At 52.4% G+C, this 18331-nt stretch overlaps 1 protein-coding gene across 5 annotated transcripts in view; it reads left to right on the top strand.

Annotated features, from left to right (window-relative positions):
* The window catches only part of FBXO31 (F-box protein 31), a 48766-nt gene that overhangs the window by 3600 nt on the left and 26835 nt on the right, over positions 1 to 18331 (top strand). For 2 of the 5 annotated variants that reach the window (XM_042917777.1, XM_042917776.1), the window contains exons 1-2: positions 2389 to 2757; positions 15195 to 15266. In XM_042917777.1, coding sequence (XP_042773711.1) covers positions 2409 to 2757; positions 15195 to 15266 — 421 coding nt within the window. In that variant the 5' untranslated portion in view covers positions 2389 to 2408. Of the gene's footprint in view, positions 1 to 2388; positions 2758 to 14843; positions 15009 to 15194; positions 15267 to 18331 lie in introns of those variants that run through there. The other 3 variants (XM_042917779.1, XM_042917778.1, XM_042917780.1) reach the window with 2 other exon arrangements.

Genomic DNA, 18331 nt, shown 5'->3' with positions numbered 1-18331 from the left:
CCCACAGCCAAATGTTTCTTTCTATTCTGGTTAGCACTAATTCAGTCCTTGCACATGTTTGGGTGGCTTATCGTATACAACCTTCTGTTAGTCCTGCCCTCAAGGATACACGGATATAGCTAGGCCTTCCTAACTGTCCAGTTACCGAATCCATACTCTAAACAGAATAGTTTCACCATTCTTCTAAAGATGGGAATTTAACAAAATTATTTTGTACGTTAGTACAACTCTAAGCTCCTCTAGGAGAAAATTGCCTATGGGAAGGGGTAGATAGATTTAGAAAAAAAAAACCAACAACACTAAATGTAACAGTGGCAAAGATTATGCCTTAGAAGCTATGGAGCCATGCCAAACATAGCACGTAGGCTAGTCAGGCATTCTGTAAAAGTTTATCACGTATTTCTGCTTGGTGAAATACTTCCTACCTTGGATCATAATGGTGACCCACCAGGTTTCTCTAAATCTGTGTGGTTCCTGTTTCTTTTTAGTCTTGTAGCCAGTTTTTTTATTTTTTCATTCAAGAAACATTTAGTAAACATTCATTGCGTGATGATGTGTGTTGGTGTATATATCACATGACAAGGATACATCTAGGGAGATTGGTACAAAAGGAAGCAAGTGTTTACGATAAAACAATGTGATGGTGCTCCTTCCTAGGAGATGCCATTTGCGGACAAGTTTGGGGGGGGGGGGGTTGGCTCTTTAATGGCACAGACAGAAGAGATGGGTCTTCCTGGCAGAGGAGACAGCTTGAGCAAAGTCAGAGATGTTAACTAGGCTGGTGAGCTTTGAATTATCAGAGGGCTCCCCCTAAGAGCTGGGTGTGGGCACAGGCCGCAAGGCCAGACCGGGATTTAGGCATGGTGTGGTAAGGAATCATTGGGGCCATTAAATACCTTTACATAGGTGAGTGCCACAGTGAGTCTGCTTTGGCTCATGTGTTACTATTTGAAGGAATAGAGTTGTGATGCCAGCGTGGAGACTGGTCTGAAAAGCAGTCTAGATGGAAAGGCCAGTTGGGTGTTGCTTTTCAGTTGCAGGTTTGAACCATGGTTTGAACCATGTTCCAAGGTTTGAACCATGACTTACTGTTTAGTTATTTTTGTTAGAAGATGCACTTCTTCTATTATCAGATTCCAGGGAGGAGGGGAGGCAGCCCTGTTTCTGGCCTTGAGACTGCTCTACAGAGGTGATAGTGAACAGTCAGGAATTGTGGAAACTGGCAGGGTCATTAGTTTTCTATCTGCCTAGCAAGACCTCAAGCTCCCCCAGAAACAGTGGGGTGGCCAGGGGGATTCTTGGCGTCCCTTAAGACCCTGGGCAGTCCCAGCAGGGTTCGCAGCTTTGTTGTAGAGAGGTTCCTGTAACCACACCCACACCCCCGGGGCCTGACTCTGGAAACAACTAATAACTACAGTTTCTTCTTGTTGTGAGCTATTTAAGGTAAGCCACTGTCACGGGAAGGCTTTGCCTATTCTCTCCAGTTGGGCCCCGCCTTCTAGAACACACGTGCCCTGGAGCACAGTAAACAAGGTAACTAAGGGCCGAACCACAAGACCGGTTTGGACAATGCAGGAGTCGGTGTTTGATTCAGCAGCTAACATGATTTCCCCTTTCATTGCAATAAAGGAAGAAATGAGTGAATGTCAATTTTTAGATAAAAGAAAGGAGGCTGATTGGCACAATCGGGGTTCTATTTGGTTTACGTGGGCGGTTTGGGGCGCTAGACAAGTTTGCACCGATCCCCCTGGCCACCTAATCAGGCCTCAGGCCGTCCTGGGCCCTGTCCTAGGGTAATTCTTGGAGTCGTGGTGGTGTGTGTTGTGGGGATTCTGGAGGGTCCCTGGGGCCGTCCACGGCGGTGGGGGTGGGGTCCTCAGGGCCGTCTTGGGGGGTTCTCATGGGTCTGGGGAACCTCCCGGGGACCTCGGGCCGTCTTGGGTTCTGAGGGTAACCTCCGGGGGGGGGGTCCTCAGGCTGTCTTGGGGGGTTCTGGATGGGTACCTCCGGGGGAGTCCTCGAACATCTTGGGGGGGGGTCCTCCGGCCTTCCTCGCAGCTGCCGGCATTCCACGGCGCCGCCACCCCTGTTAGCGCAGTGGGGAGGGCGTGAGCCCATACTCTGGAGGTGGCGAGTTGGGTCCTCGAGCACGTCCTCAGTCGGGACGCGGCTACCATCGCCCGATGTTAAGTGGCATTGTTTTCCCGTGCCCAGTCCGGGCGCCGGACCTGGGACCCGGTGGCGTCAGGTCCCGGCTGGGCCGCGGGGGCCTGAATCGCTCACCGCTCGGTGGGCGGGGTCGGGCGGCGCGGGGGCGGGGCCCGTCGTGCTCCCGGGGGCGGGGCCCGGCCGACCGGCAGCGCGTGCGCACGGGCGGCGGCGGCGCCGCGGCCGTCCCTCGCGCCGGCATGGCGGTGTGCGCTCGCCTCTGCGGCGTGGGCCCGTCGCGGGGATGCCGGCGGCGCCAGCAGCGCCGGGGCCCGGCTGAGACCGCGGCGGCCGACAGCGAGGCGGACACGGACCCCGAGGAGGAGCGCATCGAGGCGGGCGCGGCGGCGCTGGCCGGGGCGGGGGGCGGCCGGGGCGCGGGCCCCTCGCCGCCCCCGCGCTGCTCTCTGCTGGAGCTGCCGCCGGAGCTGCTGGTGGAGATCTTCGCCTCGCTGCCCGGCACCGACCTGCCCAGCCTGGCCCAGGTCTGCACCAAGTTCCGGCGCATCCTGCACACCGACACCATCTGGAGAAGGCGCTGCCGGGAGGGTGAGCGCGCCGGGGGCGGGGGTCCTGGCGGGCGGGGGTCCCCCCGGGGGAGGGTCCCGGCCGGGCGGGGGGCGGTGACTCCGGGGCTGTCTCCCACACTGCCGGGGCGCGGAGTCTGGGAGAGGTGGAGTCCCCGCAGGGCCGCGGAGCCGCGCTGTACCCGCCCTGGGGGCCCTGAGCGGGGGTGGAGGGTCCCCCGGCCTCAGGGACAGGACGGTTGACTGTGCTGGGGTTGGGGCTGGGTTCAGGCCAGGGAGTAAGCTGACGCATGTGGGCATCGGCCTCGGTCCCCAGGCCTCGGGGGGCGGAGCTGAGCAGAGCGAAGGGGGTGAAGGCGAACGGTTGGGGAAGCAGCCCGAGCCGGGGAGTGTGGAGGGTCTCCTTAGGGGCGGGTCTGTGGAGGGGCAGGTGGAGCGAGGGTTGAGTTCCCTCTCTTGGATGCTGGTGGCAGTAATGACGGTGGCGAATAGTTAGTTTTGTAACAAATCCCAGGAGGAAGGGTTTACTTAATCCAGAGTTCCAGAGTCTCTGAACAACGTTTGAACGTTGACAAATGCCAGGTGTTCAGTGAGGTGTCATGTTTTGGTAAGAAAGATAGGTGAGAAAAAAATCCAGACCATGCAGAATGGCAGAAGGAAGAAATTAAAAATCATCAGAGATCCCTGCCATCAAAGATAACCCATTCTTACAATTTTGGAAAACGTCTCTCCGTATGCACAGGTAGAGTCCTGTACACATTTTTACTTAGATGGGATCGTACCATGTATATTCTTCTAGAGACAGTTTACTATAGAAAAAGCTTCGTGGTATGTCTCTGCGTGCATATGCCACAGACTAGTTAGTCCCTTACCGGTCGACTTCTGAGTTTGCAGTTTTTCCTGGTCATAAACAGTGCTTGTCAGGGCTGCTTTTAAGCAGATACTGTAGCAATTTATATGTCCATGTGTCTTTTAGGACGTCTGCGATTGTCTTGTTAGGGTGCACATCCTCGCAGCACGTTTGTGGGTAGTGGAGTGCACACACTGATGGCACATAGACACCCACTGCCCAGCCGTTGGAATTTGCACCCCCTCCCACCCCAGAGGGTGCCTGAGAAGACCGCTTTCCCCGGATTCCACCCCCACCCCTCCCCCCAACAAGGGGGTCAGTCAGTCATATCTCTGCGGTAATGTTCAGTGGTCAGGGCTCTGGATTTTTACTCAGCGGTTCAGGCTCTATTTATATGCCGTGAGATCTTGGACACGCTGCTTCGCCTTCCCAGGTATTTGGGAAATGCTGCTCCCTTAGGGTCACGTTGAGGGTTAAATGAGATGATGCATGTGAAACTCTCACCCCCTAAATGGTAATGTTCTATTATGGGGCCTCTTGGCCATTGTATTTCATGTCTTGTGATTCCTTATTTGTGTGTTTTTGTTTTTGTCTCTTAAGACAGTCTATTTTTGTAAGAACAAATTTGTAAGAACTCTCCAAGTATTAGCAGTATTCACCTTTTGTCTTGTATGTGGCAAGTGCATTTCCTTTGACATTTTAAAGTAGAGGCAAAGGAAGTTCCCCTTTCTCTTTCTCTCTGAACTCTGTCTTTTCATTTGTTTTGCTTTTTGTTCACCTGTAAGACCCAGATTGGTCACAGGTGTTCCATTGTGCTTTGAGAAGTTTGTCCATCCGTCAGCCAAACCAGTGTGGTGCTTTCCGATGGGTTTGTCTCTGGGGAATTGTAATGTGGCTAGCTCAACTCTAGAAACAGAGAGTAGCGAAGACTTTTGTGTAATCAAAAACTCAAAGGTATGCCACAGAGTAAAACTCACTGGGGATAGAGTTCAGGGTGGATTGTAGAGTCGCTAATGGAAATATAGGAAGTCCTGATGCGGTTGTAGAAGGTAGTTGGGACAGGGAGAGGACTATGCAGTCCCTCCCTGCTGGGGCGCTTCTCAGTTCAGCTTTCCTGGGACAGCAGACCATGTGGTAGAAGGAAGGCTAACTGGGAAAGTTCTCATTTTGAGAAATTAAAAAAAAAAAAAAAAGATAAAAATGGTAAAACAGGGGGTGCCCGGGTGGCTCAGTCGGTTGAGCGTCCGACTTCGGCTCAGGTCATGATCTCACAGTCTGTGGGTTCAAGCCCCGCATCGGGCTCTGTGCTGACAGCTCAGAGCCTGGAGCCTGCTTCGGATTCTGTGTCTCCCTCTCCCTCTCCCCTTCCCCTGCTCACGCTCTGTCTCTCTCTGTCTCAAAAAATAAATAAATAAATAAAATGGAAAAACAGGTATATTCCTAGTCACCCCCAATAAGTGTTAATTCTTTTGTTATATTTGTTTTTGATTCCTCTACCTTTGTAATTTTTTTTTTGATTGTTTAAATGTTTATTTATTTAGTTATTTTGAGAGAGAGCAGAGGAGGGGCAGATAGAGAGGGAGACAGAATCCCAAGCAGCCTCCGTACCATCAGCACAGAGCCAGACGCGGGGCTTGATCTCAGGAACTGTGAGATCATGACCTGAGCCAAAACCACGAGTCAGATGATCAACCCAAGGGATGCACCTCTTGACCTTTTTTTTAACAGAAAACATCTCAGCTGATACTCAAAGTCGTCCCTTCTGGTCAACACTGCCCTTTGCTACTCCAAGAAGCAGCCACTGTCATAGGCTTAATTTACATCTGTATATAGCATATGCTAGGACATTGTCCCCAAATGTAACATTTGTGGTGGTTTAGTTTTTAGAAATATATCATCTGTGAGTATCGTACATCTGCTTTTCTTCCCCTTGTGAACTTCTGTTTTTAAGTTCTGTCCATGTGAATACATTTAATTTTGGTTCACTCTTTTTAAATGCTGTGTGGTGGTTCATCATTTGGAGAGACCACACTTTGTCACTTCTCTTATTTTTATTTCTTTCTTTTATTACATATAGCATACAGTGAACAATACGTTTCCTTGAATGCAGATAACATACACGCAGAAGTAGTGTTGCTGGGGCAGTGGGCTGTGCGATTTGCACTTTTGCTAGGTACTGCCCAGTTATTTCTGGGCTTGATTTAGCTGCTTTCACACCTGTCACTAGAGCATGAACAGGTTAAGTCACAAAAGATGAAATACAAATGTTCATTATGCATCATTACAAAGTTGCAGTCATTTCTGGCCCAGCTATTTTAAGTTATCCCATTTAATCCAGCATCTGCCAAATTCTTTCTAATCTGAAAGATCCATGTTTTAAAAGTTTATTTATTTATTTTGAGACAGAGCGTGTGAGCTGGTGAGGGGCAGAGAGAGAGAGAGAGAGAGAGAGAGGAGAGAATCCCAAACAGGCTCTGCACGGTCAGTGCAGAGCCCCTGTGGGGCTCAGTCTCGCGACTGTAAGATCATGACCTGAGCCAAGATCAGAAGTTGGGTGCGTAACTAACTGAGCCACCCAGGCACCCCTGAACAATGCATTTTTATTTATTTTAATTTGCATGTGCCTGATAACTGGTAAGGATGCACATTTAAAAAAATAATTATTGGCAGTTTGGATTTCTCTTGTTTGCCTATCCTTTTTGCCCATTTTCTCCCCTATTATTTTCTTACTATTTTGTGGGTTTAATTTATTTCACCTGGATCGATTTCTGTTTACTATATTGTAAAACATTTTCGTGTAGTCTATAGTCATTTGCAATTTAACTTCATTTATAATGACTTTTGTGAAAGTTACATGTTAATCAAATTCATGAATTTTGGGTTTAAGTAATGATTTTCATCTCAAGGTTATGAAGATGGTTGGCAGCTGGGTCTTTGATTTCAGTAGTTCATTCTGGTAGCTTGAATTGCAAGCTCATTTATGTCAAACATTGGACTGTTGGCAATCCTATATGGTATATCTAGATGTGTCATAGCGTTAGTCTAATTGTGTTTGAAATACATATACACGTATACGAATAGTCATGTATGAGACAGGCCTGATTTCACTTCTCTTAATTCCCAAAGTTCTTCTTTCCTGAACTAGACATTTGGTTAAGGTGAGTGTTCATAAGGCCAAAGTGCCAGGTCTATTTAGGTAAAAACCAAAGTACTCCCAGCCTTGGTGATCAGGAGGCTGGATCTCAGGCTGGCTGAGAAGGTGAGTTGTCCTTGCCCCCTCAGGTTTCGTGAATGGAACCTCCAGGTCTGGTCCAGCCCTGACAGGAGTATAATGGTGCCTCCATTTTTTAGTGTCTTGGGTGGGTGAGACTAATTAGTGACTTTGCATGTTTACATGTTTGCTTTCTATCTTTTGATTGGATTTTCCAGAACAGAAAACCCACAAAAATGGGAGTGGGAAAGAGGATACCATACACCTGTGTTTTCTTGCTTTACAGGATTTAGGGCCATGAGTGACTTTCAGGGTACAGACAATGCCTGCATGTTTAAAATGATAGGATGATTTTGCAAGGGGGGAGGGTCGGGGGGTAGCACTGGGAACTGAAAACGAGGTAGCTCTCTATAATGTTTGGTGAGACGTTCACAATTTCCAGTGTCCTAGCAATAAATCAGTTATTTGTATAGAACTTTGGCTTTTCTAGTCTGCTGCTTATTGGAGCCGTTGGATCAAATATTTTCTAGTGGTATTTCTCTGGGCAGGTGAAAGAAGGTTGTTGGGAGAAGCCAAGTCTGAGCTCCTAATTTTGGGGTCCGCACATAACAACTGGCTGGCTTACAGGAACGGGATCAAACCAAGCCCGGGATCAAACCAAGCCCGGCCTCCAGGACGGGTGCAGACCAGGGCCAGGGTAAACACTTTTTGATGCATCATCACTCCTTAGGCTGCAGGCCTCCTGCAGTAACTTACGTGTGGGGCTATAAATAAGTCATCACTTCTCGGAGTTCTGAGGGCAAAGCCAAGTGCGTTATTTTGCCTTTGACCCTGACGAGGCTTTTCTTGGTTAATACTTCACCATTTAGTTGGTGAATTTAGAGGTCCACATTCACACCCTAGTTCTTAATCAGAATAATCAAATAACAAAAGACAAATTTAGAATGCGTGTGTTTTTCCCCTCCCACACTGAGCTGTAAATATTCAGACATAAGGATTTCATTTCATTCAGCTCAGTACCTGCTGGTGTCAGGTTTTGAATTTAAGATATATATATTATATGTATATGTATAATTTGCCCATTTCTTCCCTTGATGGTAAGTTTTTTTGACACAGAATGATATTTGGGTAATATTTTGATCTGTGGTAAGTCTAAAGTGGGTTTAGATTCTGTCATGATTAGAAATAATCCGTTTCCAATAATGTATGATCTTTTTGACAGAAATGGGAAATTAAAAACCAATATTTAATTCTGGTTTTGCAATCAGAAGAAAATGCTATTTCTGTCCTATCTGATATGCTGATGCAAAATAGGAGCAACATGGCTTTTGTTAAATACGGTTAAAATTGGAAGGTCATCTTAGGAAGAGGTGAAATGGGCAAGCTGTACGTTATAAGGCTGGCTTCAGGGATATTTTATGATTACTTGTAAAGCAGATCCTGGCCCACTAGTTTTGGTGGTGGGATGGGCAGGTCAGTGAACTGTTCCCGTAATAGAAACGCACGGGAGGCCAGCCCCCCTCCGGTACATGCAGCAGGATTTCACAATTTGAGGGAAAACCTTTATCTTTTCTTCCTGCTTTACCAATTGAAAGGACTATAGTCCTCTGTGTTTTTGCAAGTTGAATCTCATATGGTGCTTTACAGAGAAACCTTTGCCTTCTAGTTAGCAAAGCAGAAAAGGGTATAGGACAGTGGTGCATCATAGGGGAACATTTTTTTAGACTTCGTCTTTTTGACCTTAAAAAAGTAAGCTAGAGGGGCGCCTGGGTGGCTCAGTCAGTTAAGCGGCTGACTTCGGCTCAGGTCATGATCTCACAGTCCGTGAGTTCGAGCCCCACGTCGGGCTCTGTGCTGACAGCTCAGAACCTGCAGCCTGTTTCAGATTCTGTGTCTCCCTCTCTCTGACCCTCCCCTGTTCATGCCCTGTCTCTCCCTGTCTCAAAAATAAATAAAAATGTTAAAAAAAAAATTTAAAAAGTAAGTTAGAAAGTGAACCTCGTACCCAGAAAGCATCGAATAAAGATGTCCCCCGACCGTATTTAATTGGATGGACACTGTTACCTTGCCAAAAAGAATCGATTGGTTCTTAGAAGTCCAGGCACTGCCATTTTTACTGTTGCCCTGTGTTTATAAAATGAGTGTGTAACACGTGTGAGGCTCTGACTTTGTCTTTCTGGCTGGAAAGGGCTTGCAAACACAAGGGTGTCTTTGGGACTTTGCAGAGGAACAAGCGTCCTCTGCAAAGAAGGCCCTTTCCCCAAGGCTGGCGGGGTTTGGAACTCATGAGTCAGCATCCTCTGCCAGCGACACCATCAGTGTCCATGGAGAGGCTCGAGAACCTGAGCTGGCCAGGCCTGTGTGTGGAGCATTAGTGGAGGGGCAGGGACGTGTCAGAAACACTAGACAAGGTCCGGGGAGGGGTGGCAGTGACTGCCCCGTCAGGCTCATGGGCTTCTCTCCTGGTCTCATCTGTGGGCGGCGGGGCAGGGAGTGTGGGTGTCTGAGGGTGACAGATGGGCATTCCCAGGAGCGGGTGTCACTTGGCCAGCAGGTGGGTGCCTGTCATGGGAGGCGGACTGGGGTCAGAGTCCTTAGCCCGTTGGCACTGAGATCGCTTACCTTTACATGGACTGAACTGGTTGAGAACAAGTCACATGAGTCATAGGCGGTGTCAGCCGTCCTGGGGAGGTGTTTGTTTAAGTGTCCCGAATAGTCCAGGTGTTGAATAAGAGACACCTGTGGGCTGTGTCCATGTTTTGGGTTTTACAGTCTTACCATCCTAAGATGAGCTGGCTGCAGAGTTTTTCCAGATCTGCTACATTATTAAAAAGACAGAGAGAGAGAGAGAGAGAGAGAGAGAGAGAAAGGCATTTCATGCAGTTACAGTAATAGCTAAGCGAAGCGGGGCACTGGAGAACACATGGGTTTCAGGTCAGTGGTCTGTCGTTGGAGAGGTGGTCCTGGATACTGGCACAGAGCAGCGGTGTCGGGAAACCCGGGGACTGGGTGCCCAACTCCCCTGTCCTGCCTGGTGGAGATCCCCCTCCCACCAGCCCCAGCCCCCAACTTCGTTTTTAGCCTCAGGTCAAACTTGGAGCCATACTTTATTAAGGAGGGTATTTCGCTCCTAGTTTAGTGCACACAAAAATCAGTCTTACCAATCAAGCCATCTTAGAGTTTTATTTAGAGAACCCTGCAGCGTGCAGCAGGTAGGAAGGACATGAGCAGCCTCTGGTCCACCTTCCGGCCCTTCTCCCTGCTCGTGCAGTGACATGTCTGGTCACACGGTCCTTTCCTCCTGCCTCTGCCTCACCTGGTGGTGCAGCGGCCTCCCTGGAGCCCCCGCCTGCATTTCCAGGCACATCTCTGCTGGCGCCCCCACAGGTTAATGGTTCTCTGTGGAGGCTCTGTCCTTGCTGCTTTTCTACCTAGAATCTTCCATGCCCTTTTTTTTTTTTTTTTTTTTTTTTTTTTGGTGCTGCCTGTGGCCTCCCATCACTGCTGCCATCCACCTCCCTCCAGGGCTGGGGGACAACTTCCCTTTCCAGATTTGTCTTGTGTGCCCATCGGCTCGCTGCGGTAGCGTCTGAGTGCAGTGCTGTCACAGCGTGAACGGGGAGGAGGAGGCTGGGTCCCTCCGTGGCCACCTCTGTCACTGATGTGGCACACGGAAGAATGGCGTTCCCGTTCCTTTTTTTTTTTTTTTTTAATTTTTTTTTTTTAATGTTTATTTATTTTTGAGACAGAGAGAGACAGAGCATGAACAGGGGAGGGACAGAGAGAGAGGGAGACACAGAATCTGAAACAGGCTCCAGGCTCTGAGCTGTCAGCCCAGAGCCTGACCCGGGGCTCGAACTCACGGACCATGAGATCATGACCTGAGCCAAAGTCGGACGCTTAACCGACCAAGCCACCCAGGCGCCCCGGCGTTCCCGTTCTTGGTCCCCTTCTGCTCTGATGTGTGTGCTTATCTGTCATGGCTGGCACAGGGACTGTGTCTGTTAATCTCCACCTTCCCTTCCAGGGAATGGGCCTCTCAAGAAGCAGAAGTGTGTCTGCTGGTTTCTGCAGGGGTGAGGGAGAGAGAGAACGCTTCTAGCCCACTCTCTCCCACCCATAGAGACTGACCAGAGTGCCGTGTGGATGGGGAGTTTTTGGGAAACCCCATCATACGGCCCGGAGCTCGTTGGACAGGGAATGCGTGGTGAGCACTTGGCAGCCCCTGGCAGTTAGGTCACAAGAGGCTGCCGCTTGTGTTGGCTTGACTTGGGCCAAATCACTGGGCTGTTTTTTCTCTCGGGCAAAACATTTTTCAAATAGCTTTTTGGTAAAAAAAAAAAAATTTTTATGTTTATTTTATTTTTGAGAGAGAGAGAGAGTGTGGGAGGGGCAGAGAGAGGGGGAGACACAGAATCCGAAGCCGGCTCCAGGCTCCGAGCTGTCAGCACAGAGTCTGACGCGGGGCTCAAACCCACGAACTGTGAGATCGCGTCCTGAGCCGAAGTCGGACGCTCAACCTATGGAGCCCCCCCAGGCGCTGTGGAAATTTTCCAGTTGGAATACTTGAAGTGGCAGTTTCCTTTTTTTTACTGTGGTGAATGTACACATGCAACAAAAGCTTCCACTTGGGCTGTTTGTAAATGCACAGGTCTGCGGCACTGAGCACTTTCACATCGTTGTGCAGCCATCGCCCCCGTCCGTCTCCAGGACTTTCCCTTCTTGCTCAGCTGTGCCTCCGTCCCCATCACTAGCTCCCCATTTCTTCCCCCAGCCCCGGCAGCCAGCATTCTTCTGTCTGTCTCTCTGAATCTCACTACTCCAGGGAATCCTGCAGTATTTGTTTTCTGGGGACCAGCTTGTTTCACTGAGCATAAGGTCCCCAAGGTTTATCCATGTTATAGCAGGTGGCAGAGTTTACTTCCTTTCTAAGGCTGAATAATATCCCGTTGTGTGGATGGCCCACTTACCTGCCTTCTGGATATTGTGAGTAGTGCTGCTGGGAGCGTGGGTGCAGGGGCCCCTCCTTCAGCTCTTTTGGGGATGTATCCCAGATGGAGAATGAGAGCAGGTCATACGGTAATTCTGTGTGCCCGTACTTTTCCACATTTTATAAATTTCCTCAAGCCCAGCTCACCCGTTTTTCTCCCCCTCCCAACCTCTTTTTTTTTAAATTTAATTTTTATTTTTTATTTTGTGGCCATCATTGGAGTGGGCACTCTCCAAAAAAGAGTCTCTTAAGCTATTTTATATAATAGATAAGCAGGGAAACCTTTTTTGTAAAAAAGTTTTTTGTTTAAGTCATCTCTATACCCAACGTGGGGCTTGAACTCACGACCCCGAGATCAAGAGTCGCATGCTTCACCAACTGAGCCGGCCGGATGCCCCAGCAAGGAGACTTGAGTCGCCAGCCTTCCACCCCAAATCCAGTACTTGAGAAGCAGCCGGAGGCATCCTGGTTTGCTGTGCTAGCTTTCAGTCATCTGGGACAGGGTCTGTGCCAAAGGATAGAGGTCACACGTGGTAGTTTTTCTAGAAGCAAGGGTACATGGTGCTGGCCAGTCTGCAGGCCCTAAAGGTATTTTATTTTATTTTATTTTATTTTATTTAAATTTATTTTTGAGAGACAGAGCACAAGTGGGGGAGGGGCAGAGACAGAAAGAGACACAGAATCAGCCTCAGACTCCAGGCTCTGAGCTGTCAGCACAGAGCCCGACGTGGGGCTTGAACCCACTCGAACCGTGAGATCACGACCTGAGCCAAAGTCAGATGCCCAACCGACTGAGCCACCCAGGCGCCCCCCCCCCCCAAAGCTATTTTAAGGGCAGTTTCCCCTCATGACTTTTGGAAGGTTTCTGGAACAATCAGAGGATGTGGCGTTGTTCTTATTCCCTATTCAAGAGAAAGATTTTCCATCAGGTGGAAAATAAACATTTCTCCGAGGGACGGTTAGGTCACAATGGCATTATTCTGCCTTGGTGGATTTGTTAGGGCCTTTAGGGAACATTAAGAAAACCCCGCCAAGGATTGCTGTATTTATTAGCACGGCACCCTAATTTTGCTTTTCTTCTGATTGCTGGTGGGGTTTTTGTGGACACTTACTGCTCGTGCAGCTTCATAGCCTGTGCGATGCCAGCCAGCAGTGCTGTGCCCTCACGCAGCGCACAGAAAGCGGGTGATGTGGCCGTTGTGGCTGCAGCCCTTGGAGCCATTCGGGAGGTTGGCTCCTGTCGCGACGGAGTGTGGGTTGGACTCTGACGCAAAAGCCATGTCAAGTCACCAGCCTTCGGCGACCTGGGCCCAGGGAGCAGCATCAGTGCCTCACAGAGGCCTGGCCGTTGACTTCCCGCTCTCACATCTGTGCCCTGTATCTGACTCTTGGCACCGAGGGTGCCAGTGCGCATATTATACAAGCGTGCGGTTCACGGAGGACCACCGCCACCCCCGCCCCCTGCAGTCACACCACTTGGCCAAGGAGGCGGTAAGAGACTCCTCATTGTCCGTCACTGCACGCACTGGTGGCCTGCTGAAACTGGGAAGGAGCTGTCCTTTCAAAACCACACAGCAAACAAAGCGAAGCAGCAATCTTGTGCGGTGGCAACTTTGAAGTGCATGGTTTGCACAAGAGAAAGCCAGTGTGTCTGGAGAGCCAGACACAGTCGTGACCGCTGACCGGTGGCTCTCGGGAGGAGCCGCTGGGCTGCAGTGGGCATCACAGAGCGGACAGGAAGTGGTGAAGGCCACGTATGTGGAGCAGAGCCCTTCTCAGTGACTGTGGGGTAGACTGGCTGCTTCAGTTTGTTCTGCCGCCCGGGTGGCCTGTGCGGGTGTGGACGAGCCGTGCTGTCTCAGGTTCCATGCAGGTGTGGCTGAGTCCCTGCCCCAGGCTCACGGAGGGCTCCCAGGCCCTCAGCCTCCAGTCCTTCCTCTCCAGCCAGCAGGATACCCTGCATGCTTTGTGCTTTTTTTGCTTGATAACGAGCAAGGCTGTGATTTTTGTCTTAGTCTTCAGTGTCGCGTCTGTTCGTCAGCAGAGGAGGTAGGGAGAAGCAGGGTCCCGGGCAGGCCTGAGCCGCCAGCCCCCAGGTAGCTTCTCCGTGCTGCGTGCATCTCGAGCTTTACTTTGGGTACTGTTGAAGCGCTACCGGCTCACAGAGGCATTTGGGCCAGTATCATCCATTCTGTTGAAAAGACCAGACTGGACCTCTGGAGGATCGGGGCCGGGGGTGGGGGGCAGCACGTTGCCACTGCCGGTCCCCCTGTGTCGATCCACGTTCCAGACGGCCTGCTGAGATGCCAGCCTTGCCCAGCCTTGACGCGCCTTCCTGTGCCGGGGGCACGGTCCCAGAGGCGGCCGTGCCGTGAAGCCCCAGCCGGACGCTTGCACCGAGTGTGAGCACGGGGAGAGTCCTGTGCTGATGCGTGAGGGCCTGGGCGGGGGGCCGCGCTTGCCACCCTGAGGCGCCCCGTCCGGGCTGCAGTTCCCGGTCCCGCAGCGCAAGCTCTGCTCCGCTGTGCCAGCCTCAGGCCTCTCTGCACGTGTTTCCTCCACACTGATGTGGACGGGGTAGTGGCAGCAGCAGTCTCGGGCCTGCCGGCAGGGTCGGCCACACTGACGCCTGGCCCGAGCAACGGTTGGTACCGGGCAGGTGTGGTTATTGTTAGCTTGGCCAGTGGGCGGGTCTGGATCCGCGGTGATTGGCTCAGGTCCGTGCTTTCCTTTCAAAGCCCTGCTGGGACCCGGTCACCTGAGGTTTCAGCTGGGAAGTGCTGGGGCGTGACTTGGAAAAGTGGGGCTGTGGTGGGGCGGGGCGGGGAAAGGGAGAAGGAAGCAGGAGGGTTCCAAGGATCCCTGTCACTGGCTGGGGTCTAGGTGGCCTGGTGCCAAAGGGACACGCGTGTGCAGCTCTTCCTTCCAGGATCTCGCCCGGGACTCTGATCACAGGCCTGTGGCTTTGTTTAATAGAACCAGCAGCGTGGCGAGCCACAGCAGGGGTTCAGGGGGCCTTGGTGGAACCCTGACACCAAGGACCATCTCATTTCCTGGGAACGTGTTGTTTCCTGACCACTGAGCTTGTGCCGCACCCCGTCACGAGCTGGGCGTTGTCCGATTTTGGGTTTGTGCCGTGAGGCTTCTGGAGCTCATCGGAGTGGACAGTGCAGATTGTCCTTTCGTCAGGTGTGGTCTGAACCCAGGATAAAGGCTTCACTGGTGAGTGCGGGTGCTGTGTGCCGAAGTCCCACAAAACCTCCCCAGCAAGGGACAGACACACACTTGGAAGACGGGGCCAAGGTTTCGGCGCACCTCCCCATACTCCGACCCCCGCCCTCCATCCATCTGTTTCTGTCGTTTCATGATTTCTTGACCACGATCTCCAGCAAATGTTTCTTGTTGCAGAGTATGGCGTTTGCGAGAACCTGCGGAAGCTGGACATCACGGGCGTGTCTTGTAGAGACGTCTATGCCAAGCGTAAGTTAACCTGTTGCCACCCACTGTCACCTTTGTTCCAGAGCCAGACGCAGAGTGAGCACCCATGATAGGAACACGAAGAATTTGACCCACAGCCCATGGGGCCCTTCTCAGACGCCTCCTCAGGGTTGTAGCTGGCGTGGTCGTGCTAAAACCAAGGGGCTCTTTTCTCTGTTTCTGGGCGTCTCACCCTTACTTTTCAGCCCGTCAAGGAGAATGGTGTCTTTTATTAGGTGTCAAGGGCCGTTGGCTCTGAGAAACGTGGCTGCCCTGGAAACTCTGGGTGTTTCCAGAAGTGTCCCTTCCTCTGGATCCTGGGCCCGCAGCCTGAGGGGACAGGTGGACAGCAGCTCCATGGTGAGGTGTGGCTGCTCCCGCAGGCTCCCTCGGCCGGTGGGCCTGGGCCGCCTTGGAGCGCACCGTCCTCCAGCCCCACCCAGGCTCCCCCTTCTCGGGCTCCTTCTGCCTTGCAGTCTCCTGTCGCCATGATGAGCCCCCCGGACCCCCCCATTTCTTGTTCTCTGCTCCCTTGCTTTCCAGAGTCATCAGTGACACTCCCCATCTGTGTGTTCACAGTCCCCCCAGCCCCAATACCTTTCCTCGGGCCTCTTGGTGTGCGAAGGCCTGTGTTCACACCGTCACGGCCCGGGAGCCGCGGATCAGCACCGACTCGCAGAGGGCAGCCCGCAGGTCCACTGCCCGGCCGCCGCCTGGAGCTGGGGATCAGAGAGCGCAGGGACGATGGTGACTCAGTTCTCTTTGGCCTAAAGTTGACTTGTTGACTGCTCTGAAAAGGACCTTAAGTTTTCATCTCTAACCATCTTGGTAGATTTGGGTTTTCCTTCTTTTGAAATGTTCTCCATTGAAAGCACGGCAGGTGGTCTCCTCCCTAAATGCCTTGCCTGCCAGCTGGGGCCGCATCTGTGCGGGGACACCTTCGACTCTGGTCAGAGAAGGAGGCCGGTCGCAGAGAGCCGGCCGAAGCCCTGGCAGCCCCTCCAGGCTCTGGGCCGCGCAGGTTCCTGCCTCTTTCCCTGTCCTTCCTGTTAGGTCTGTCACTAGGGGTCTCTCTCTGGGATGCCCCTCCTCACGGTGAGTGTGGGGTCGCCACGTAGGACGGGCTCTGAGGGAGACCCTGGTGGGGCTCTGTCCCTGCAGGCTGATTTCGTCGTCCGGCCAGTGCCTCGCCCATCAGAGGCTCTGTCCCCACACGTGGCGCGTGTTCTGATGCGGGCTTGCTCACACCGGGGAGCCCTCCTGTCGGAGGCTGGGGTTCTTCACGGACCTTCCTCTGAGGAGCCAGCGTGCTCACGACACACGCAGCTTGTGGGGCTCAGCGGTGCCCTCCCACCTGCCGCGCACCTCTGGGGGCCTCAGCCGCGCCCAGCACCCTGCTTCCCCCCTCCCCCCCACCGCCTTCCTCAGGGCCTTGGGCTTCCCCTTCACCCTCTGCTGCTGCCCCCAGGTCGGCAGCTGCCCCCTGCTCCCCATCTTTGCCCCTAGACCCCATGCGAGGCCGGCTGCTTGGGACCTGCCAGCTCCCCCTTCCCTGGGCTTCCCGTGTGCGCTCAGACTCTGCTTTCTGCTCATGCCTCTGCCCCACGTTCCGCCATCTCTCCCGGGGACGCGGGTCTGGGGGACCCAAGTGGTCAAGTGTCCTGGATGCCGGATTCCTTCCTGTCCTCTCCTCTCAGCAGCCAGAACAATGCTGCCTTGCATCCTGCAAAGCCCAGACTCCAGAGGCAGAAAGCCAGTTCTGCCCCTCTCCCTGCCCCCGCTCCGTTCTGTGGGTGTGCACAAGGCCCTGGCTTCACTCTGGTTCCTCCGTGGTTTCCCAGAGCTCGTGTCTTAAATCTAGCCAGAGCGTGGATATCAGATTGTTGTTGAAGCAGAGGCACATGCCCCACGACGGTCTCCATGTGCGTGCACAGAGGACAGAGATGTCCTGGCTTTTCTGGACCATCACCTGGTTTCTAGGAGTGTCCACTACGTCAAGTTTTTATCATCTGACTGCTTGAGTTTGTTAGGTCGTTAGACAGTGTCATCTGAAAGCAGCTTGAAGGGAGAAGTTTCCTGCAAGTAAGCACTCAAACTTGGCCTCGGGAGTGTAGGCATTCAAAATAGCATCTGGAGGAAGGCAGGTTCCTCTGCCCACCGGGGGTGGCTGCAGATGTGGGAATTAAGGCCTCCTTAGAGCTCGACTCAGCCCTGCTGTCCTGTGGAGCACAGGTGGGCAGTGACTGAGCAGTGGGTGGTACGGCTGGGGTAAGCCAGGGGTGGGCGACTGAGAGGGGACAGGGTAAGGTGAACATGCTCCTGTGCACGTCTGGAGTGCTGGGGGTGTGGACAGGCACACGTGGACATCGGGAGATTTCTTTTCACTGCTGAGTCTTGACCCCGTAAATGGTTGCAAAATCCGGGGAATGATTCATAGTCCCTTATTCAGGGTCCCGAAGTGTTGAATCTGCTCCTGTCAAAGCCAGCTTCGGTCTTCATATACGTGGCGCGGGAACTGTCTTTGTGAACTTGCTCTGAGAGCCTTACCCAGGAGGGAACCGCTTAGCTTCTGGAATGGGTGCTGGAAGAAAATCGATGCTGGTTCCTGGTGTAGGTGGTAGAGTCTGCAGCCTTGATTCAGAAGTGAAGAGGTCTGAGTTAGGAGGCTGCCAGACATTGCCCTTAATCAGAAACAAAACAGACGCGGCAAAGGTCAAGGGAAACACCAGGTGTGCACCAGGCAAGGGAGAGATCTGACTTGAGCACGGGGGTTCCCTAAACGGTCTCCCCAAGGTCCCCCAGCCCCGGCCCTGGCTCTCCCACCTCCATGCTCCCTTGATCTGTGGTGGTCGAGAGAGGAGGGTCCTGAGCTTGCCCCCCATCAGGAGTTTCTGGTGTGACTCCTTTGGTTGAAGGAAGATAGGTCACCCCTGGCAGATGCTGGCCTCCTGAGGTTCTGGGGGCCGAGTGTGTAACAGGAAATGTCCATGGCCAGTGCGGGAGAGGGTGTCGTCATGAAAAGTGCTCATACCCTCGTGGGAGCAGAACCCTCTTCACCCTTTCCCTGC

Source organism: Panthera leo, chromosome E2 (assembly GCF_018350215.1).
Source record: "Panthera leo isolate Ple1 chromosome E2, P.leo_Ple1_pat1.1, whole genome shotgun sequence".
NCBI classification, from domain to species: Eukaryota; Metazoa; Chordata; class Mammalia; order Carnivora; family Felidae; genus Panthera; species Panthera leo.
Note: the sequence above shows the minus strand (reverse complement) of the source record. Positions and strands in the feature narration are given on the sequence as shown.